Genomic DNA, 24,315 nt, shown 5'->3' on the forward strand with positions numbered 1-24,315 from the left:
AGCAATAATGGCTTTTTTTTTGCTTAGGTCCTATGACTCTTGGGAATTGGTTAGTGTAGCAGAAAAATATAACCTGTTTTACCATTTCATCTTCTTGCATGGTCATATATTTTATTTATAACTAAAACTCAAAAAGTTACTTTTAAATATTCATTTGACTTGATAGATGCTCATCTGGTAAGAAAATCTCGAGCTGAGCCTGATTTGGATAATATTATGCTACAGCTGAATTTTAGAGAAGGCAGGTTAGTAACAACAGAGAAGGAGAAGGCTGAGGTTCTCCACGCATTTTTTGCCTCAGTCTTCACTGGCAACCTTTCTCCTCATACCTCCTGAGCTGATTTTTTTTCAGCCATCCCCATGTGCCAAAAAGATGAGTTATCAGACAGGAAGGCCAGCCTTGCTGAATAGAGACACTTGATTGCTGCTTAAGGAGAGAGTTTACAGCCATTGGAAGAAGGGGCAGGCCACTAAGGAGGACCACAAGGTTCTATGAGGTTATGCAGGCAGATAATTAGAAAGGCCAAAGCCCAACTGGAAATTAATCTGGCTTTACTGTTAAAGAGAACAGGATATACTTCTACAAATATATTAACAAAAGACTACCTTTGTTTGATGCACGGGGAACGTAATGGTAAAGGATGAGGAAAAGAATAAGGTACTCCATCCCTTCTTTGCCTCAATCTTACTACCAGAAGACCAGTTGTTTGCTGGATACCCAGCCCCCTGAGCTGGAAATAAGGGAGGGGGAGCAGAATGAAGTCCCCGCAATCCAAGAGGTTAGACATACACAAGTCTATGGGGCCAGATGACACACACCTAAAGTTACTTAAGGAACTGCTGGAAGTGCCCATGAAGCCATTCTGTGTCATTTACCAGGAGTCCTGGCTGAACAGGGAGGTCCCAGGAGACTGGAGATTGGCACATGTGATGCCCATCTACAAGAAGGGCCATAAGGAGGATCCAGAGAACTGCAGACCTGTCAGTCTGATCTTGGTGCTGGGGAAGGTCATGGAGCAGATCATATCCCAGCCAGCGTAAGTTCATGGAGGGCAGGTCCTGCTTGACCAATTTGATCTCCTTCTATGACAAAGTGACCAGCTTACTCGATGAGGAACCGGCTGTGGATGTTGTTTATCTGGACTTTAGTAAAGTCTTTGACATTGTCTTCCACAGCAGGCTCCTGGAGAAAATGGCTGCTTATGGCGTGGATGGGCAAACACTTTGCTGGATTAAAAACTGGCTGGGTGGCTGAGCCCAAAGAGCAGCGGTGAATGGAATTAAATCCAGTTGGCAGCCAGTCACTAGTGGTGTTCCCCAGGGCTCGGTTTTGGGACCAGTTAATACCTTTATCAGTGATCTGGACAAGAAGATTGACTGCTCCTTCAGTAATTGTAGATGGGAGGGAGTGCTGACCTGCTTGAAGGTAGGATGGCTCTGCAGAGGAATCTGGACAGGTTGAATCAATGGGCTGAGGCCAGTTGTATGAGATTCAACAAGACAAAGTACTGGGTCCTGCACTTGGGCCATAACAACCCCATACAATGCTACAGGCTTGGGGCAGGGTGGCTGGAAAGCCGCCCTGTCGATAAAGACCTGGGGTTGCTGGCTGACAGCCATCTGAACATGAGCCAGCAGTATGCCCAGGTGGCCAAAAAGGCCAACAGCATCCTGACCTATATCAGGAAGAGTGTGGCCAGCTTGAGTAGGGAAGTACTGGTGCCCCAAGACTTGGCGGTGGTGAGGCTACACCTCAAATACTATCATTTTTAGTCCCCTCACTACAAGAAGGACATCAAGTTGCTGAAGTGTGTCCAGAGAAGGACAACAAAGCTGTTGAAAGGCCTGGAGAACAGGTCTACTTATTAGCTGCTGAGGGAACTGGGTCTGATGTAGGCAGAAGAGAGCCATTTTACAGAGAGACCTGGACAGACTCAAAGAGAGCGCAAGCAAGAACTATATAGAGTTTAACACAGACATGTCCAGCCTAGATCACAATAGCCAGAGTCCAGTACAGGTTAGGATCTGTGTGTCTGAGGAGCAGCCTTGATGAAAGTGCCATGAGGGTCCTAGTGGTCAAAGTTGCTCAATGAGTCAGTAGAGCACTGCTGTGGCAACAAAGGCAAACTGGATCCAGGCTGTGTTCACAGGGGTATTACTAGCTAAAACAGAAACATGATAATCCCAATCTACTCAGTGCTTGTCAGGCCACATCTGGAATACAGTGTCCTCCCCAGATCTGGTTGCTACATTTGAAGAAAGATGAGGACAGACTCGAGAAGATCCAAAGGAGGGCCATCTTCCGATCACTAAAGGACCAGAGAGCCTGCCCTTCTGCCTAGAGAAGACAAGTCTCAGGGAAGACCTCATCACAGTTTTCCAGTACTTAAAAGGCAGGACAGAAAGAGGACAGAAAGTCTTTCTTAACAAGGAGCCATATGGAGAAGACAAATGCAATGGGTGCAAGTTTTATCAGGATAGGTTTCATCTCAATAAAAGAAATTTTTTTTTTTTTTTGCAGTGAGAACATTTTCAGAGCTATGGAGTACTCCCATCACTGGAATTTTTCAAGACATGGTAAGATACAATGTTAGGATGATCTTTTCTAGACTCCTTTTCTCAAAAAAAAAAAAAAAAGTTGGAATAGATGATCTTTTCAAATTCATTCCACCTGGGCTGTTCTGTGGTTCTTTGGGTCTATGATTCAGTTCCTCTGAGGATGGCCTGAATGTGCATAAATGAGGACAAAAGAGATGTTTTAAGGTCTTTTTTGAGAAAAAGTTGACCCACTTCCAGCATGGAGCCAGCATAAAATGCAGTCATCTGGCTTAAAGATGCTTCTGAATCCTAACAAGTACAAGAGACAGAGAAGGTAGAGCAAATTCAAGCACTGTAAGTTGACGGCCTGGGAGTGTAGTTCTTCAGCCTCTTCAATATACTTTTTGTTTGTAACATAGAAATATATGAAAGGTCTACACTGCTCTTGTGCCACTGTCAACTTATAGCTTGTTCAAACACTTACCACTATTTCACCCTTCTTGATTGAAAATGAGCCAGGTTGAGTCTTCATGTTAGTCATGGATATTACACTCAAATACATACACATTAAAATAGATAGTAATTTTACTTATTAGGACCAGCAAATGTTATTAGCTCAAGTCTAAATCCATGTTAGGCCCTACTGTCTGAACAGTTAAATCAGAATTATTGTAGGAAGCAATTTGGCCTTTTTAAGCAATCCAAAATATTTCATCTGAATTTATTAATCAGATCCTATTAATAATTAGAACAAAACTGTTACCACCAAAAGCAATGTCAAAGATTTGTGGATGAATTCAGACTACTTGTTATTAGATAAACTTTCCTGAAGTCAGTGTAACTGAATGTGATAGTTTTAGGCTGTGCCTTGAAAAAATTTCCACAGCTCTTGAGCAGAAAGTGGTAGAATGTAAATAAATCACCATTGGATGTAAAAAGGAAAATAATTATATGTTCTAAATAATCCCATTGGACAAATATCTACCATAAAATTTAGTTTGGTAAACTAACATTCTCTCTTCTCAGCATCCTCACTCTAGTAGATCCTAGCTCTGGCTTCTGCTGGCTTTGCTGACCTTGGTTGCATTGCTTTGTTGTGCCTGAGTATTAACAAACAACTCTCTACTCATTCTCTTGTCCCATGTGTACACATGGGGGTAGGGAAGGGGAAGCTATTAGTAGTCCCCTGGTTTGTCCAGGAGGGTTCTTGTGCTGTTTATAAATTGTACATGTATGTAAAGATTGTATATTTTGTACATATTCATTGCATTTCATATTTTAGATTGTACTTTTGCTTGTAAATACAGCTTCATTTGCTTTCTCACTGAGCTGGTCGGGCAGTTTTGTGTTGGGGGGAATTTTGAACCCACCACACCAAATCCATTTCCAGTGGGTCAGGACTTAGCTTTAGTTCATTATTTCTCTTGCCAATTTTATAGGCATTTTCTGCATTTATATTACCCTGTTATTACAAATCAAGTAGTAAATATTTTAATCTACTGAACTTTGAAGCATTTTTGTTTTCTTCAAAGCTCTGCAGAGCAGCTTAAGAGCAGTAGGGCAGCTCCCTGCTTATCCATTGCCCGTGGTCTGTACCCTGAAGTGTACACTGTTACTCGCTAGCTTCCTTTCCTCTTTGAGGAATGATGCTGAAGTCTGGTGTTTATATACTTACTGGATCTGAAGTAGTTTTATGGCAGGGTGGGAAGCCATTTGTTGAGCTACTCTGTTATTTGGTGTCCACTTGAGATAACCCATAATTGCCAATCTTCCAAAGTAGAAAATTTAACCAACCATGTTGTTCACAATGTTTTCCTTATTTAATATCTGTGGTGATAATCAGCAGTTACTTTTTGTGATATACGTCACACTACAAACACTGTGTGGATCCCATTTTGAGGAAATGGTTTGGGGAAAAAAAAAACCAACTGTTTCCCAGAATAAATTTGGACCTCAACAATGTGCAAACCAATTCTTTTTCCAGTGTGGTTCTCTTTCCGTCTTCATGGTATTTCCTTTGGACAGGTATGGAGAAAAAAAAAAAATATGAAGGCACTAGAACTTGCATTTTATTTGTACCCTATATTTTGTGTTATGCATGTCAAACAGAATACTTTAAAAGTTGAACAGAATCGTTCGCCTGTTTTAGTAATGACATACCTCCGAAACAAAGAATAAATGCTCTAAAATATTTTGGGTTTGCTATGTATAAGCAACATTACTAAACATCAGTATCATGTTATAAACAATGATATTTCATTTGGGATATGGATAGCAAATAGATTTTTTTTTAATCTGAATATAATAGGCAGCAACTTTCTGTTTTACACAAAATAATTTAAAAAAAATTTTTTTTCTATATTCTGGCTTTGTTCCAGGGGTCATTGAAATCAAGGAAAATGCCTTCAGTTGTCTTTGGCTTGCCGTACAGTACTTACAAAAGAAAAGCTATCTGGTGGATATTTCTGCATGTGCTGTAGGCAAAGACACTCTAAATTAAATTTCCCTTTTATTATATTTTTTTTTAGCATAACGAACAACCAACGCTAATATTTATTTTGCCTGAACAGAGTACAAACTGTTCTGTCAAGAAGTTATGACAAAATAATGAAACTTAATCTATATATTATGCCACACTATCATACTATGAATAAAGTAATTTATGGAAATGACTGACATGAATTCTGGTAAAACTCTTTCATATTTTGAAATGCTTTTATTAGTTTGTCATTCCTTTGTATTTATAAATTGGGTAAATTTGATATAAACGCATCAAGCAGTAGCAAGCAAATAAAAATTAAGATATTTCTGGTTTGTGCATTTTAGCAAGGATATAAACGTTCTCTAAATGTGCCAAATCATTGTCAAGACATGCTCAAGAACAGATACTAAGCTAAAAGCATAAAAGGTGCAGCTGTTACTGAGAACTCGTACATTCTCTTTTTCTTAGTTTTATTTATACTATTCTGGCACTTAGTTATCCAGTTCATTATCTTAAACTGTATGCGCTACCTTTGCATAAACACAATATAAAACGATTGCTCTGTTTCTGTTATTTTAAGCTCCTAGCTGTGATTTGAAGTTCATGCTAAAAAAATATTTTAAACCTCTTTAGTTACTTGGATTGAGTTAATTCTGCATTAGCTGTTTCCAATTCAACTTTTGGTTTCTATTAATTTTTTGCTATTGTTCCTTTTTCCCTGTAAGACTTTAACAATAATTCTTCATTCTTCATTTTCAAACCAGCTTTGTGATGGCCTCCATGAATAGCAATTACAAAAAATCTACAACTCTTTTATTGTCAGAAGGTCTGAATCATTTATGAATATTGAAGTCTTACGAGACAAGAAGGTACCATCAACCTTATTTTCTGAATGCCAAAACTAAAGCAAGTGGATTCCCAAATTCATATAGGGACTGACTAGTAGTAATATGTATGATGCAATACTGAGCTTCACATCTTTCTCTTGAGATAATGAGGACAAGAGATAATTTTTTTTAACAGTTGATTCCCTTCTCTTTCTGCACTGCACAAGGGAAACACTGAATGTTTCATTTCTGAGAAAAAGAAAGGAACATCAGAGTCACAAATTGCTAGATACCTGAAGATGTAACAGCTTCTTCAGAATGAGTAATCATAATTACATACATGTTTTATCACTTTTTAAAATACATAATTCTCAGTAAGGCACATGTATGTACTTAAATAACTTTCCATAAACCAGTCGAAACTCCCATAAATCCATCTGTTTGGTGTTACAGAACACACCACAACATACAGCAGTGTAGGCTTTAGATACTCAAAAATTAAGATCTGTTGTTAAAAATTACCCCAAACCTTTTTGTCTGCATAACTTTGTACAATTTAGAGCATTTCCAGATTCATGGCATAAAACTTCCCAATGTTCAAAACCACTAAAACATTTGTTTAAAAAGAAATGAGGGATTCTTTTCCCTCTCTGCTCCTTGTTTTTTTTTTTCTGTTTTTCTCCCTTCCCACCCTTTTCCATATTTGTTTTCAAATAACTTTCTTCAGTTTTTAAGATACAAATAAAAGAACATGGCCTCTCACCACAACTCCTTCACACCTTAGGTGGGAGTCCAGCAAAGTGACTCTTCCCACAAGTAAATCAGGACTGGAAATAACACTGAGAAACACCAGCCTAGTGAGGAGGGGAGATAGAAGTCTAAGCCCCATGACTTCTTGCACAGACCCATTTTCCTAAACACAGTCTTCCCAGTTCTTCACCTCTGCTTTACTAACCACAATATGAAGATGAGCGATCTACAAGATAGTGGAACCAGATTAGGACATAGTGGCGATGTCAGCAGGTCTCCCAAAACACAAATTTACAGTTAAGGAAATACACTGTTATATACTGCCACACAGTATTTCCAGATTAACTAAGACCTTTGCAGACTAATTTAGTCCCATTATTTGCCCTCCATATTTAATACTATTTGTGATCTGAATGTACAAAGGTGTAGCCAGAAGCACGTAAAATGGATTTGTTTGCATCATGTGCACTTCAAATGTACTTAAGAACAAATTATGGCCAATTCAGGAACGAAGCAGAATGAGCACTGAAATACTGCCACATCAGTGGACTTAAGCTCTCTTATCAGCAGAATGAAACCTGGTTTTGAGCAGTATTTTCTCATACTTTAAGGGCTTAAGATCATACCCGCCTAGGAATTCAATTCTGTGGGGCATAATGGTTTTGATTTTTTGCTTTCTGAACTCCCAGATGACACTGTGAAGAGATAGGTACCACCTGTCCTAGGCTACTGCCCATTTTGAAAATCTTTGTGGTACACAACAACACATTAGGTTGTGGACTGTTCTTTGGGTCACCAATTGTGTAGATAGAAAGCCACCACTTTCAGAATCTATATGGATGATTTCTGCCCTTATGTCAGGTCAAAGAAAAAATGACACTTCAACCTGGATTTATCATACTGGTACCTCTGGAACCAGGATGGGTTTCTAGACAGATCAGTGCAGAAACCAGAAGCCAGAGCCTTGAGGCAAGTTGTCTTCTGAAGCAACTCAAATCTCTTGATATCTCAGCTATCGCATGTTGCCCTTACTCATGCATTTCTTTAACTATTAAAGTGTGTTGCACTAACATTCTCACCATCAGACATTATTTATGATGTAAGACTCTACCGGTAGCTCACCTATGCTGCCCACTCATCTATGAGAAGTTTTGGTTTTGCCTTTTTATACCTTCCTCAGACTTGTTCTAAGAGTATGACATGGCCTTGTCCTGCCAACCTTCTGCTTCAGTGAGAAAGAGCATCATCATCATGAAATGCTGGCCAAGAGTGGGAAGGTGGGCAGAGGGCCGCAAAAAAACAAGCAGATAGTGAGCCTTGGATATTTCTGAAAAGGGGTATGGAGCTGACACTTCAGCCTCTTGAGATGGGGAGGCTTTCTAGGAACCAAGGGAGAGTGTTGCAAAACAAAAAGTCACCAAGAAATTGCAAGTGGAGGAAGGATCACCTTTGTGAAGACTCGCTGGACTGAGAAGCGAGTATTCAAATCTTGTATTTTTATTCCAAAGCAGCCCTAAAACAAATACTGTTTGGCTTTGGTTTTCATGAATGCTGCTCAGAGGCAGTGCTTTTCTGATGGTTCAGGTGCTCACTCGTGGAAAGTGGGGGAAGGTAAGTTCTCCTTAAAGCCGTAGCTAAGTCATGGTTCTAGCCCATCCACTACCAGAAAAATAGCTTCACTTTTAGGAAGAGAGTTGTAGCTCTTTTAAAAGTCCACATTATTAATAATGCCTTGCTCGACCTGGTGACTTCTTTGGAGACAGAACTGTTTTTCAAGACTTCTGGGGTATTTAGAGGAGCGTATGACAAATATTTATTGGCTTAGAGACACATCTAAAGTGGCTTTAACTTTGGGCATTATTAAAGTCTATATACTATTATTTTCAGGCCTGTGGTAGGTATATTCTATAATTAGGAAAAAAATCAAAACAAAACAAACAAAGAGGTCACAAACAAATCAGAACAATTAAATATTTCTTAAGGAAGGAAAAAGTCCGTGTGATAAAAGAATGGCATCAATAGTAGGCACAAACTCTGAAGCAGAACTGTCTGATGGTTTTTTGAAACAAAACCTGCTACCTCACTATGATACAGAAACACACACAGGCTAACATTTGGACTATAGAAACAAAACATTTCAGCCAAAGGATTTTTGCTTATTTGGAGAATTCTGTAGACACAAAAATAAAAGGGGAGAAGAATAAGACCATTTCTAGACAAACTACACATGCTAGAAACTAACAACTGATTCATGTATGAATAAGGGTCACTCTTTTTTTTCTGAAGGAAATACAAAATCCTTATGATGTAAAAATGTTTGAGATGTGATTAATTACTTCCTTAGTCAGGTACTGCCTGTGGCCCTGCAAAAAAAAAAAAAAAAGGAAATAACTGCAACTCCTTTCTCAACAAGAATTTAACACACACACACACACACACACACACACACACACACACACACAAAACAAACCAACAAAACCCCCACAAAAAAAAACCCACAAAAAAACCATCACAAAACAACACCAACAAACCTTCACATTTTCGTTTATGTCTGGTACCCTTAAAAGCTCAAACAACACAAGAGTAAAGTGGGACCAACTTGACAAGTAAACAAGCCTGTCAGATCAGTTAAAGAGCTGGACCTTTTCCAATCAAAAGTAATGGATATATGTGTGGAGTGAATAAAACAACTGTGCAGTATACATTGCTGCTGACAGGAATGCCTGTTACTGAAATTCATTCCCATAATGGAGGATGATGTCAAATCCTCAAAAATAATTTGGGAGCTTCAGGAAGTGGAAAAGGTTTGAGAAGAGGTGTACACCAAGCCTCCCTTTCAAATGACGGTGCAACAGTACCACATTGATTATCAGTAGGAATGCAGTTAGAGAGATGCAAACATAAATACATATTTTTAATGCAATTAAGGATAGAAATAATTGGAAGATTCTAAAGAAAAACAAACAAATAACCAACCCACAAAACCGGCAGCTTCTAATAAGCATAGTCAAGGTAAGGACATGTAAGGATTGAATTACATTCACTATCTATCAGAGCAGAGACTGCATTCACTCAAGAGGTGGTCCTCTGAAAGAGAAGCTCCAAGAACAACATCTGGCTAGCACCTCAGACCTCTGTAGGCTTCAACGTGTGCTCATCTTGCTGAGAATGCAAGACAAAGCAGAAAGAAGGTTGCGCTAACGAGATTACTAACATTTTTTGTAAGCCTATGGGTTGACATTAGTACAGCAGTGCATTAAGACAAAGGAAAAAAATCTGGATGACAAGTTAGATAGTATGTTTCTTCAGACAGAATACTGAAAATGCCCTGCTTTGGGAAGTTGCACCAAACTGTAATTGGAATCAGAGTTTGCAGTTTCAGATTCAAGACTAACATTGAACCTTCTGTTTAAGTGATAAAGTATCATAAAAAAATTATGCTATCAAGGTACTAGAAATTCTGCCATTACGCTTAAAAAGATTTAACATTATTAATGCACAGAGCTTAAAAATTAATTTTCATTTACTCCTGTAACCTTGCTATCATTGCTCTCAATCGGAACTATGAAGTCACACAAGGCTGTCTTATCTTACAGAACTAAGTCAAGTGAACATGTAGTAATAGGATTTTGCTGGTCCTCTCTAAATGATGCTTGTGTTTAGGGAGGAGTAAGAAAAAGTAACTACAATTTATTTTACCTTTTGGTGTTGGAATTGGCTTCTGAAGTCCATCCACATGACCTAAGGGGTCATTTGAATCTGGAATTTCCATTTCACCTAGGAAATTAAAAATATGTCATTGGATTGAGGTTCTGATTTAATCTTTCTCTTAATCAGCAGTACAGTAAGTTCAGCAAAGTGCTTCAGTCCAGATCCTGGGTTACAGTGTAGCACACATGAAACACCTACTAATAAGGCCAGAATTTATCCATCACAGATTAAAAAACTTCACAAAGATAAACGTTGTGGATGTACCTTCTGCTAGGAAAATGTAAGCAGCATTAAAATCTATATTCTAGTTCCTACCAGTAAAAAAAATCTGTTTTACAAAGAATACAAACATTTCCTGAAAGCAATGCTGGACCATAAAATTAAGCTTTAATAACAAACTCAGTGTGAAAAATAGCATGACTCTGCTTTTGAAGTTACATTACAATAATTCGGATTCTATTTCCAGAGGACAGACCAATCATCTCTGCTTTCTTCTTGTATTCTCAGTCATGTTCCTAAATGAAACGTTCTCCCAGAAATGAAAATACAGTAATCATTAGCCAAGTATTCCAAGGGGGCATGAAATGCACAGACATCTTTCTGTGTGAGTTCCTTGTTTGTGCCTAACATGTATCAGAACAAGACAGAAACAATGCTTGGCCAGTACTGCTGCAGACAGCAGACAGGTTCCTTTGCTTTTGCAGGTCTTACAAAACCCTGACCATTACATAACAGAGGTTCACATGTCTGCTCTCCCTTTTGAAAATACAATGTTATGAGGAATAGAGCTGAATTACAGGGGTGCTTTTACTAAACCAATTTCTCAAATGGCATTCACTGTATTTTTGCATTTCCTAATTTACATTCAGTCACCAGCATTCCTTACCACCTCGGCATGTTACTAAAAGAGCATGCAAATCTAAAGTCATCAGGATCTACAGTGAAAGATCTGGGATTTATTGTAGGTTTGTTAGGAGTGCAAATGTTACACAGTTATCTGAGTAAAATGAAATTATGGAAAAGGCTCTCCCTCTTCATTTTTTTTCCCATTCCCCTTCCCTCAGAATACACCCTGCAACAACACTCTTCAAATCACACCAATGAAACACAAATAACCCTATCCTTATTTTCCATCTCATTGTGAAAGAGGACGATAATTGAGACTGGTATTGTTTTTTATTTTTCTTTTATGGTTTTACCTATTATTTGAGAACACAAGATTTAGCTAATTTACCTTTAATGTTACAAAGTGAAACACAGAGATACCCTCTACTTCAAGCTGTGTCTGAACGTATTTGTTCTGTCACAGTACTGCCACATTGACACTACTTCATCATTCCCTTCATCTCCCATTGGTTAAGGATCCTAGCCTTCTACTTCAGTGGTGTACCCATTGCCAGGTACCTCAGTTAGAGTGATGGGATGGTGAAGACAGTGCCATACCCTTGTAAGATACTCTTTTTCAAACTGGAACAGCTAAGGCTTGGGCAGACATCATCTTCTGCCACGCCCAGCGCTGGCCAGTGGAAATGACAGAAAGCCTTCATCTGCAGTTTGGAGGGAGAAATGGAAATAGATGGATAAGTTGGTGGCATCTTAAATTCCATTGTAAATCCTTCTCCACACCTGTCTTCACACCCATGAGGGCAGACAATCCCAGTGTCTGTTTTTTTTCACTCTACAGTAAAAATTGTTGATTTGTTTGATTCAATATGAACTGATGAGTGTATAATAGTCATATATGTGGCAATTTCAGCAATGATACATTATATCTCATTTTTACCAGAGGATAGAAAGGCAAGTAAGTTCACCTGTATTTCCTTGCTTCTGTTTGACCTCCTCTGTGTATCACAAGGAATTTAGAGTAAGACAGCAACATTTACTGGTCACAAGGAAGATTAATTCAGTATGAGATACTGGAGCGAAAAGAAGAGTGGGAAAAACAAATGTTCTTTTAGCCCAAAAGAACCTGCAATTGGCTTGTTTGGGTGATCCTAGCCCACCAGTATTCACAGGGTGAAGCATTATCAGTAGAAGCCCATTTTTAGGGACACTTGGTCATTTAATACTCAGAGCTCCAGACTCCAAAGTGCCCAAGATCTGAGCGGCACTTTTGGTTTAATATCACGTGTTCAACTTTAAAATGGTTGTTTCTGTTTCTCAGTCATTTAGTGGGATTCACAAAAGAAAAACATTGGAAGCTCAGATAAATGAGCACAGAATAGACTTCCTCTCTCTCCTCTCTCCTCTCCTCCCCACACTCGTGTCTTTAATTTTTTCAAGCTTCTCAAAACAAAAGAGGGAAAGAAACAAAAAAGCATTTGCCGATTTGAAAGTGTTTCAATAACAGTTTGGCGTGATTTGTTCTTGTGCTTGATATGTTTATGTCTGGAAAAAACATTAGTCTCCAGATGTGGTTTACCAAAGAACAAGTACAAACCATAGAAACAATCCACCAGCAAAGCCTCCATAACTAAGCAAAGTTAAAATTGAAAATCCTTTGTATATTTTTCTAACTGTACATACAAAACATCTGTCACTCAAACTTGATTTATGAAAGAAATGTGTATTTTCTGTATCTGCAAAATTCCACATCAACCACATTTATTATGAATTCCAAGCTTTAACCCTAGAGTTTCTGTATCACAACTTAAAACATAAAAGTTATTAGCAATATTAAAACAATTAAAGTTTTTTATACCATAAATTCTTCCAGGCCAGACAACTAACAAGTCACTACAACTAAATAAACCCTTTTCCTCTTGAATTAAAAAGAATTTAAAAATTCCACAACTAAGAACTTAATGGAAAAATCTGTGCATTCCTGTTCAATATTATTCTGAGCTTTCTGATTTTGCATAATATAGTACATTTTCCTCCTAGGAGTAAATCCATGTTCTTTTCTTCAACATATAGTATTTCTTGTCATTTTTTAATTCAATTTTTCTCACTATAGCGCAGATGCACCCTTGATCATGTGCTATCACCAACTTTCTGCAGTCCAACTCTTGTCTGAAGGCCCCTATGCAGCTATATGCCTATCTACATGTGATTTTTAACTTATGTCTTTTTTCCCCACTTGTTTATTCATTGTTTTAGTATGGCTACCTCATTTCGCTTTTCTTCTCCCTACTTTATTTTGCATTTCCTGGCAGCATCCTTATGTGTTGTTCCACTGCCTGAAGTGGAGATAAAGCCACAAGCAGTTTTAGTGTTCAACTTTCACTGATAATCTTGATCAGTAGACAGATACTGACTGAAAAGATAGAGGGATTTATTAAACTGATTTTAAACGCAACAAAGATGTCACAGCTTTTTTTTTTTTTTTATATATATAAAACAAATACAGCATTGTCATACAACGCTATGAAAAAAGGTAGACTTTTAAACCGCAAAGCCAGCAGAATAAAAGCAACCTGCAAACCAGTTAAAAAACTGTGACATTGTCAACTCACACTGGCAAGAAGTATACGAACCAGAATGGTACTACATATGTACCATGTATGTATATGAAGACAAATCAATTACCACGTCTGGAAGGTGTCTCAATGAACTTTTCAGGGCAGTAGAGCAAGCTATTTTAATTTAAGGAAAACTTCCAACTCCAAAAGATAAACCACGTTTAAAGACCATGTTCTATATTTCTGATGTACAAAATACATTCCATTCCTTTGACTTACTATAGCAAACTGCATAAAGAAAACAAGCAATATACTAAACACTCTTCCAAATGGAATATAAATAATTATCACTTCTTTTGTCAATTCCCTTTTCCTGAAAGCAGGAGGAAGATTCGCTTACTGACAAGGTCCAGCACAGGTGGCCCCACTGCTGTGGCTTAAGCTCCAATAATGAGCAAGCAAAATATACAAGCAAGTATCCTATATTACTGGGACAGAAACGCCCTTCAGACGTTCAAAAACAAAATTTCCCAACTGATCACAATGTTGACTCATACAGCATATACCATTCATCACAAAAGAGCTACATTTTTCCCTCTGAAATGGTTATGAGTTCACAGATCATTCACTACTTGAAAGGTAATTGCAATAAATATTTCAAAATGCTCATGGCCGTAAGCAGACAACAAAACAATGCATTAATCTTCATCAAAAAGCTAGTCACAAAGAGGCAGTTATCATAATTGATACCAGGAATAAACCAAGGCCTCAGCCTTGAACAGGAAGGGAGCAACAAAGTCATATATTTTCAACCAGAGTGGGCCCAATTAATTTAGAGCTGTTAAAGGTCAGCTGAAGCAATGCCATGCAATGTCATGTTAATAACTGTCAGTTCTCACAGAGCACAGATGAGATCTTTAAAAAGGGAAATTGCACAAATAGTTCGTATCACTTATTTTTAAACGTAAAAAGGAATTCCAGAGATTTATAGACTCATCGGTGTAACTTCAATTCCCGGAAAAATAATGAAACAAAGAACTTATTTTTAAGTATTTATAATAAAGCAGAGAGATAATCTACAACTAACACAGAAGCCATGACTGGCCTGGCTTATAGAACTGATCATAAATCAACAATCTCAAGACGCTGCTAACAAGGCAAACATTGTATAGGGATACATAAACAGTAGTTTATAAACACAAACAGTAGTTTGGAGAAGAGGACAGTGAGGAGAGATCTTACAGTTCTCTACAATGACCTGAAAGATGGTTGTAGTGAGGTGGGTGTTGATCTCTTCTGCCTAGCATCAAGTAATAGAACAAGACGAGGTGGCCTGAAATTGTGCCAGGGGAGGTTTTGATTGGATATTAGGAAAATTTCTTTAGTGAAAAGGTGGTGAGGCATGGGAATAGGCTGCCTGTGGAGGTCATGGAGTTTAAACAATGTGTAGAAATGGCATTTCAAGACATGGTTTAAAGGCCATGGTGGTGTTAGGTTGACAGTTGTACTCGATCTTAGAGGTACTTTTCACCTGTAATGACTCTATGATTTTATAGTAGTCCTTCCAGTCTACTCAACACTAGTAAAGCCCTGAAGCTCTTTCTCCATTTTTTTGTATTTCCCTTCAAGATGAATGTTGGTAAAACCAAAATACTGCAACTAGTGTAGGATAACCTACAAAACACAATCAGCAAAAAGAAAAAAAACAAATGATCACTATGCTCACTTAGTCTGAAAGAGATTATGCATTGGCTAAGAGCTAGTATTCTTTAAACAAAGAGGGATTTCTTTTGAATGAAAATGAATGAAATTTTCCAGGATGGCAGATTAGGCAAGCACCTATTGCACATGGTATAGCACAGACTCAGCCAATGCGTCTTCTCACAAGGTGAAACAGGATCTCTTCAGACCTTTTCCAGTCTCATGATTCAATCATTCTATCAATGTATGCTAAATCTCAAAGCTTGTGAGTAAATCCTTCGACACTAACAACTGCATGCAGCTACAATTAGGGAAACTGTAGATTTTTGTTTAGCAATTTCTTCCACTCATCAATAATCCGGTTTCTGGAGCTGAAACTATTTTCAGATTTAAACAGCAATATGCAACCTCTGCTTCCTGCAGCTGTAACCTTTGACTCAGGTTCTACCTTTCTTCCAATAACATAAACCTCCCAAACTCTCTCTCTTTAGCCTAGTACTGTCTAATATTCTGTCCTTTTCTTCATAAAACTTTGTTGACCTTCTGTCAATTACTAACCTCTGGAGCTCCCAAACAAAGGGCTCACTGTACCCTTTGATTCAGCTGCCAACCTGATTACTTTGGCTGGGGGAGGCCGGCTGCTTGGGTTGCTGAATCAGGGCCTTTCATTGAAATTTCTCTTTTCCAACATCTGCAGCTCCTGGCAACCAATTGCAGAGTGGGCTTGGCAGACCTGTAAAGGGTGGTGAACAGTCTACAAAAGATGCAGTTTGTAGCATAAAATCAGCATGCTCCTTTCATAGTGATGGTAGATTAGAACTGCCACAGCACACATTGCTTAACTGCTGCAGCTTCACATAAAAATAGCTGAAGGTGGTGGCAATAACCTAAACTTTTTGTGCAGTATCTAATCAGATGACTGTGAAGTCTGAAAAGCAAGCACTTCCTAGCTTGCTATCACCTTGCAAAGCATACTAGTCATAGGATAGCATGTTAACTAGTTAATTTAGATTGATTCCTTAGCCACCCAGAATTCTTTAAAATTATTTTTAGCCAAATTCATAGTAATAAAAAACCTCTCACTATGACACCACTAGAAAGGTAGTTATCATTTCTAAACCTACTATGATATTACATTGAAACAACATTAAATTTATTATTTAAAGTAAAATTAACATTGGACTGCAAGTCACAGAACCCTCAGAAAGCTGCTAGAAAACACAGACAAAAAACCTTTTACAAGAGCCAGAGCTGAGTTATACAGAATAAATTCTCACCATTTATAAGCATTCCTTATTAAAGCAAATTTCTGGTTTCATTAGCACTAATTTTCACCTCTATATGTTTTTCTATTTTACCTAATAACTTCATTTAAATAGCTTCATTTCATCTAATATCAAGAAAAACAAGTCTGTTGCAAAATGTGGGAACTACAGTAGGAAACAAAGGCAGATGTGAGGTTTATGACCTGTAGCAATGAAAACAGCTTTGTTATATGTTTGGAACAGAAAACTGATCATTGATTTAAAATAAAATTCCAAACAAACATGAATATTAAACCATCTTCTCTGCACAGCTTAATAGAGATTCAAAATCATGCATTTTTACACCCTTTGGTCAGTTAAATGCACGCAGAGGGAATCTGCATGCATTAATTTCTGTTAACAAACATTTATGTTCACAGACCTATCCAAGATAGATTAGTAGTTTGTTCTGGAAAACTAGTAAACAAGTGTATGATAAAAAAAATGCTTTACAAATTTCACAAGGTTCCTGCAGGAACTTCCTCATTTAATAAAACAATCCTTAGTAACCTAGCATCCAATCATTCTAAAACTGTAAAAGAAAACAGCTGGCCATCAGCACAAATGTGCAGAGTAAGAATGGTTCTTGATTTCCACACAGAGCTGAAATGAACTTCCAAAATGGAAAAAAAGTATATGGACGATGCAGTTCATCTTCATAGTCATTAGGCTGGGTATCTCACCAAGTACTATACAGTCAGTGTGAAAAGAATGATATCAGGTAAGTAATTTAAAATATTATTAAAAGGGTTTAAAACACAGACTTCAAATAATACTTCATGTTAACACGTCATACGTATTTAACATTAATCACACAGCTGCCTTTCAATTGCAACTATGAATCTTTACTCTTTCATTATATGACCCTCATCACTGAGCTTAGCTATTACATACCTTGGATACTTTCTCCTGCAATTCGTATTTGCCACTTGAAACGAGATTTATAAATGTCAGTGAGAGAAACCAAAGATATAGTTAGACTTCATTCACAGAGGAACACAAAATTAACCAAACAGCACCCACAGAAAAGAAGATACTCCTTTTAAGTCACCACTTTTAGTGCACAACCGAGGTCTGAAGGTGATAACTTTTGGATTGCATACTACTCTGTTAATTTACTGCAAAAACACTCTTTTGATAAAGTTACAGTAGAGGCCAGCTCCTCTTACTTCACAACAGATAGTGGAGATCATTAAACAAGAACCCAGCCTTCATGAAGGAATATCCAAATCCTAATTTCAAATTTTAGGCCTTCCTGCAAAGTCCTAGCCAAGTCATTTAAGGCCAGATAGTTAAAAGTGTTTGTGGCCAAAAGATGAAGAGAGATGTCTACCAGGCTTTTCAAAAGCATGTGGGCACCCAAATGCAGTAAATGTCCTTTAATCTTTTGTACTTCAACTGCCTAAGAGCTGATAGGGGGAAAGGTTAACTCCTTGATGTGGTTCCCAGTGCAGCTGCAGGAGTGTTGAGAGACAGCAAAAGGAAGTGAGCACCATGGAGGCAAGAAGCTGGGGCAGATAAAAGGCAGGAGGGAGTTTTGTGATGACTGGGCTAATTTATGCAATTTTCAACTGATCATGGAATTCTGAGCTTAAATCTTATTCCTGCACACTGTGGCAGGAAAACCCTACTCTCACTGCAGAGTGCTAGCTTTGCTCCTAGTAAAGAATGGGAAAAATTAAAGCATTATTTGAAAACAAGATGTAATTATGATAATAAAATAGAGTGTTTAGTAAGTAAGAATTAATTATATGGTATTTACAGTGTAAAATACTTGAGGTTTTTAAAACGACAAAGAGATTACAATGTAAATTTTAATTTAGCCACAGCAGAACTAAGTCTACTAACTGTCAAACATAGCTTTTCTGTTCAACTGTATGTTGAGCAGTACAAGACAATGTACTGAGGTGCTTGTAAAAGCCACGAACCGTAGCAAATATACAAGTATCTGGATTTCGTAGCAAATGGTCTTTGTTGGTAATTCATTATGCTAAAAAACAAAGTTTAAAAAAAAAAGTAAAGCAATTCTGAATACATTCCAAAGCTCTTCACCACCTCAGCTGTAAAAATCACAGTTTAAACAGAACCAATGGAGGCTCTGAACACACCTGCAGTAGTACAAAGAACACTAAGTAACATGATAATTATCCATGGCATTATTACATGACAGATTATTTTACTGCTTCTGGCTGTGAAAACAAAACAGTCTCAACCAAAAGGTTGAAAATAATCATGATTTATGACTATAACACTCCATCAACTGGGGTAAACAACAATTTTCACAGTGCTCCTTTTCTCTACAAAATAATTTAGAATCCCAAAATGCCAGTGCTATGAGCAGCCTTAGGCTGAAATTTTTAAGACTCCAATTCAGAAAAACACTCCTAGTCAGAACCACACCTGAAAATGGACTTATTCCTAAGCACACTGTCTTCAATGCTCTATATATTTGAAGCAGCAACATTAATTTCCCCTATTCTAGGTAGTAATATATATATAAAAAAAAGCCCAGATCACAACCAAGTGTGAAAGAATATATTAGAAGCTGCTATTACATACCCTAATATTATTCCGACTAGGTTGACAACTACAGGCAGTGGAATTACTGTAAGTTTTTTTTTTTTTAAATCTCTCCTACAGTTTATTTTTCACTCTCTAATTGGAATTCAAAAGCTGGAATTGCATCACCAGCCTTGAAAGCTAAGACAATTACAACTAGCCATTCTGTTCTCTGGAAAACAGCAAGACTAAATTGCACTTTGTTATTGATCAGGACATTTTTCAATGACAAAAGTATTATGACTAAGTAGTTTTGCCAGTTTTGTGACAGAAAGGAGAAAAATAAGTAAATCTAAAATGCTAGTGTCTGATAGTAACCACTAATTTGAGGAACCTGGGCACCCAGTCAGGATAACCCAGGGTTATCAATATTTTAAGAAATTAAGGCTTGCAAATAAGTCGACAGTAGCACAATATTCATCCTTAAATAAAATCATTAAATAGCTACTCATGTCCTTTCCCATCACAAGGCACTGCTATATTTTAAAAGGCCCAAGGAGACAGAAGAGCATGCTCTTGGTTATTTGGAGCACAACCTACCCACTTGGGATTTGTCTTCACTAAATCAGATGTGACTATAATTTTACAAAGTTACACTTCTAATACGTAACGTCAAACGCTGTGATCAAAGAGAAGCAGATGCTCATTAGTCCAAGTAACTTCATACTATAGGTTTTGCTCATAATCAGTTGGCATAAATTTAAATAATCAGGTTAAATTTTAATTTAAATTTAATACATAACCAGGTTAAATTTCTAAAGAGGGCAAACTTCCTTCTAACACAAAGTATCTCGTTTTCTAGATCAAGTGCTTAATGTTCTTAATTTTCTACTGAAAACTCTCTTTATAATGAGTAATTGATTACAGTCTATGCATGCACAAAAAGAATAATCCCTCTCCCCCACAAACAATTCACCCCATACTGACCACTGTAAACCAAGCACGAAGGAAGCAAGTCAGCATGCAAGTGCTGGGACCAAGTGAATCACACATGAGCACTCACAGCAACAGTGATGGGATCAATCATTTTTGGTGGTTGTAAGAGGCTGCGTGTGAGTGTATCTGTGCCTGTACATATGCATGTTTGCCTATGTGTGTAGAAAATGGAATACAAAGATAAGAATGGATGCCAGGACACAAAAGAAGCTAACACCTGATCTGTATTTCAGCCATTGAACCATACAAACCAATTGCTCTAATTGAGAGCTTAAAAGATGTTACTGATTTGTTTTGGTAGGCTCTTCTGCATTTTTCAAGGCATGGTGTTATTTGGTCAAATAACACTACTAATAAAGTTTAAATAATACTTATGTTTCTTCATTTGAGAGTAAATATCTAAAAGACACAACATTTCTGCCAATGAGCTGCTTGTCCAACAGTCTTGACTCCTGACTGAACTGCTTGAATTCTTGGATTTCAAGTGAATGCACACAACAATGTCATAATGGTCGTCTGCTCTGAAAGAAACTCCCATTTCTAACTCCTATTTAAACTACCTTTGCTGCTACAAGGGTTAAAAAATAGGTCACATGCATAGCCAGATTTGATACAGTTGTTCTTAGTTATTTGTCTTTGATTAACAGAGCCAAACAACAAACTTTTCTGCATGGAAAGAGATGGGATATTACTTGCTTATAGTCTTCTCAAAAGCTATACAAAAATGTAGAGGCCTGAGGTGGAAAACCTTGAGCAGAATGCTTCCAGATGTGGATACATGCTGTTTTCCATAGGAGGACAGTGAAAGAACCACATGAAAAATCTTGTCATGGTCCCACTGACACTAGCCAATATAGCCATTTCCAGGTCACATAACGATGCACAGGAGCCCTTTTTTGCCACGCCTGAGTGCATGTAAAGCAAGGAGCAGCTTCCCCAGCCAAGCGGTGCAGCGGGGAGCTCTAGCAGGCACCCACTAGCAGCAAAGAAGATCAAAGCACCTGGCAGTTTCCACCCAGCTCCTGCATATTTCCACAAGTCAGGCAGTATCATTCCTCATCATTCAGTTTAACGATTGTAACTGATGATAATCATAAGATCAGCTTCAACCATTTTACTATGATTTCATTTCAACTACAACATTCAAGGCTGCCACATAGCCATTTTAACAAGTTCTGAAGACAACACTTGTGTAAAGTACACTGCATTTTCAAAGTTGTGCCTTGCCACCAAAGATCTCTTAATCTTGCAAGTATAAGCTACTCTTTTGCAAACTACAAACTTTCCCACATTTTTATTACTGTGACAGCAGGACTGATCATTGACTTCTATTCATGACACAGGCCTGTTTTGCTTCTGCATCATGAAAAATACTTTGGCTCTAAATCACCTGTTTCCATGACATGTAAAAGAGAAATAACAGAGAACTTAAATTTATGTTGCAAGGTTAACTCATGCTACTGAGCTTCTTATTTATATGTTGTGCAAATCTTGTCTGAAAGTCAAGATACAACCACAGATGAGATTCCAGAGATATGTTTCAGAAAAACATCCATTTGAAATGATAGCCTCTTTTTTTTAAACAAATGCCACAAAAACCTCACACCTGTGAGTAAACTATTACAGACATAATGACAGATGAGAGTGGAACAAGCTGTGTGGCACTAGCATCATTTACTGCTGGAAAATTAGTTGGTTCCAGCCCTGAAGTGCAAAGCACGCAAAACCAGACAGCTATTACAAGCAATTGACGAACAAACTGGTCTTCATTTCTAACACTTCTGAGCCATAATGCAGATCTCTCAGCTTCAGGATTGAAAAAGATAATGTTTTAGGAAGTACAAATGTTCTTCATAGAGAGACATAAAATCTGGGAATTCTACCCAGATCCAAACGTTACTTCTGTATTTGATATATTCTCTTGCAACCACTGTTTACTTAATCAAAGGGGACAGCTGTGGTTTTCATTATTCTTGAGCAAATATTTGCAGAGGTATTACTTACTTGTGTTATATATCACCATAAAGTTCTGCAAGCTAAAGTCAGTCATGTCAATCTAAATGTCCTTACATATGAGCTTCTTATAGTATGCGTGAGCATTTTCAAAATTAATTGTTCTAAGTGTATAAGCAGTTGCCTTCCTTCATGTCAATTATGGACTGCTCACTCTAGTAATCAGGAGGTGACGCTAGAATCAGAACACATCTATATTCATAGCAATCAAAACAACCACTATAGCAGAGAAAACATTACAGTAAATTACATTATTTTCAGTACCTGCAGGAATCTAAGCCTTTGGCTGATAATGAAACTTCTTTGGAAGTGTCCATGTTCTTGGCATACATTGAAGCAACATTCACATAGTTAGCACTTACTGCACAATGGAAAGACAGAAAACTCATCTTTTAACTGAAAATGCTCTCAATATTGGGTGTATTCTAAAATACTAACTAGGCTTCCTCTGGCATTAAAAAAATAAGTATAATCAAACCTTTCCATTCTTGCTTGTACACATTCCCTGCACTATGTGAATTCCCCAACACTGTCTGGTACAGAGCCTGACAGGTAACTGCCATCTTGGTCTGCATGAATGCACAGTATGAGATCAGCATATGAGATGGCATGCTCAGTCAAGCAAAGTGGAAGAGGGAAACTCACAACAGTACACGACAGTTGGCTGGCAAGATGACTGCATTTATTCTCACTCATCTGACCATTTTGCTGCCCACACTAATCAACACTGGTGAAGCCAACATTTTGTTTCCTATCAAAAGCACAAACTTCCTGTTATGAAATAAGCCCTGTTGTTTGAGTTTAACCTGACAAAGCTTTACAGCCATAGAAATAGTTATCTGATGGTTGCCTGGGGGCACTGCCTCATTTACATAGTAGCATATAGTAAATAACATTTACATGACAAAAGACTAACATAAAAATTAGCAACCACTAGCTATCTCTGCTATCAGTAAGGGTGACAGGTTAATGGTCAGAGGTGATCTATCGTGATACTGAAGACCAAGAAAATTAATTGTATCTGACAGAGCTGCTTCTTCTCTGGTACTAGCATGCATTCATTTCCCAGCACTTATCTTCTTAAAGCGATTGACATTTTTTTTTTAATGTGTTTGAGCTTCCAACTGTTTCCGCTTCACTCTTTGGGGTTATACAAGAATCTGCATCTCCTTGTAACAAAATCCAACCACAGCCAAATTTTGAAATCCTAGCAGAGTTGCCTGCATTAAGTAGCAGTTACTGTATAAAGGTATGGGATGACCTTTTTTTCCAGGTATGCATGCATGCTACGATGCTTTAGGAAAACAGAGAATTCTGTTCAAAACACCAAGTGAGATGCTAACCACAATCTAACCCTTAGCCATCTGCTGTGGTACTGGAGAAATGTATCTCTGAAAAGACTGGGATTGTTATTTGCCTGCATTGCACTTTCTACTGCAAGGCATGAAAGTAAGAACACACTGAGAAAAAGCTTCTCTGCATCTTCCACTGTGTCCACTACTTACTGCCTCTTAGGTTTTCTATAAAGCAGGCAACATGAAAAGACTTAGCGATTTACAGTTCAGCTCCATGAATGCAGATAAGATCTAGTCAGAGCTCTAAAACAAAACAAAGAACTCTGTATTACTCTTGGAATGGCTTCTCAAATATTTAAAAACTACTATGACCTAGAAAGTCAACCAGTTGATATATTGCCTTTGACCTTGCCATTCTTGCCTAGTCTGTTTTTCTCTGCTCTGTCTCTGTATTCTCTCCTGTATATATTAATCTGAAACACCTAATGTCAGTCACCTGATAAAGCAAACACTGTACAAATAATAGTTTACAAAGTGCTCAGTTGCTTGGTTATTCATTATCTCCTCACTATGCAATATGGCAAAAACATAATTTTTGCTAGTATGACTTTTCAGAATTAGCATAATTAAGGCCTATTAAGAAGCCTCTTAGGCATCCAGAAGCATATTCTAGGAATATTTCTTTTCATTTTGTTTATTTATTAAATGAAATTATATGTTATTTCTAATTTTTAATCCTTCAAAACAGAAAATATTCTGTATGTTTATAAAAATAACCATCTCCAACAAAACTGAAAA

At 37.6% G+C, this 24,315-nt stretch overlaps 1 protein-coding gene across 1 annotated transcript in view; it reads right to left on the reverse strand.

The window, feature by feature from the left end:
• ROR2 (receptor tyrosine kinase like orphan receptor 2) overlaps positions 1-24,315 on the reverse strand; it is a 147,824-nt gene that overhangs the window by 37,151 nt on the left and 86,358 nt on the right. The window contains exon 4 of the mRNA XM_054397597.1: positions 10,297-10,374. Coding sequence (XP_054253572.1) covers positions 10,297-10,374 — 78 coding nt within the window. The remainder of the gene's footprint in view (positions 1-10,296; positions 10,375-24,315) is intronic.

Source organism: Indicator indicator, chromosome Z (genome assembly GCF_027791375.1).
Source record: "Indicator indicator isolate 239-I01 chromosome Z, UM_Iind_1.1, whole genome shotgun sequence".
NCBI lineage: Eukaryota > Metazoa > Chordata > Aves > Piciformes > Indicatoridae > Indicator > Indicator indicator.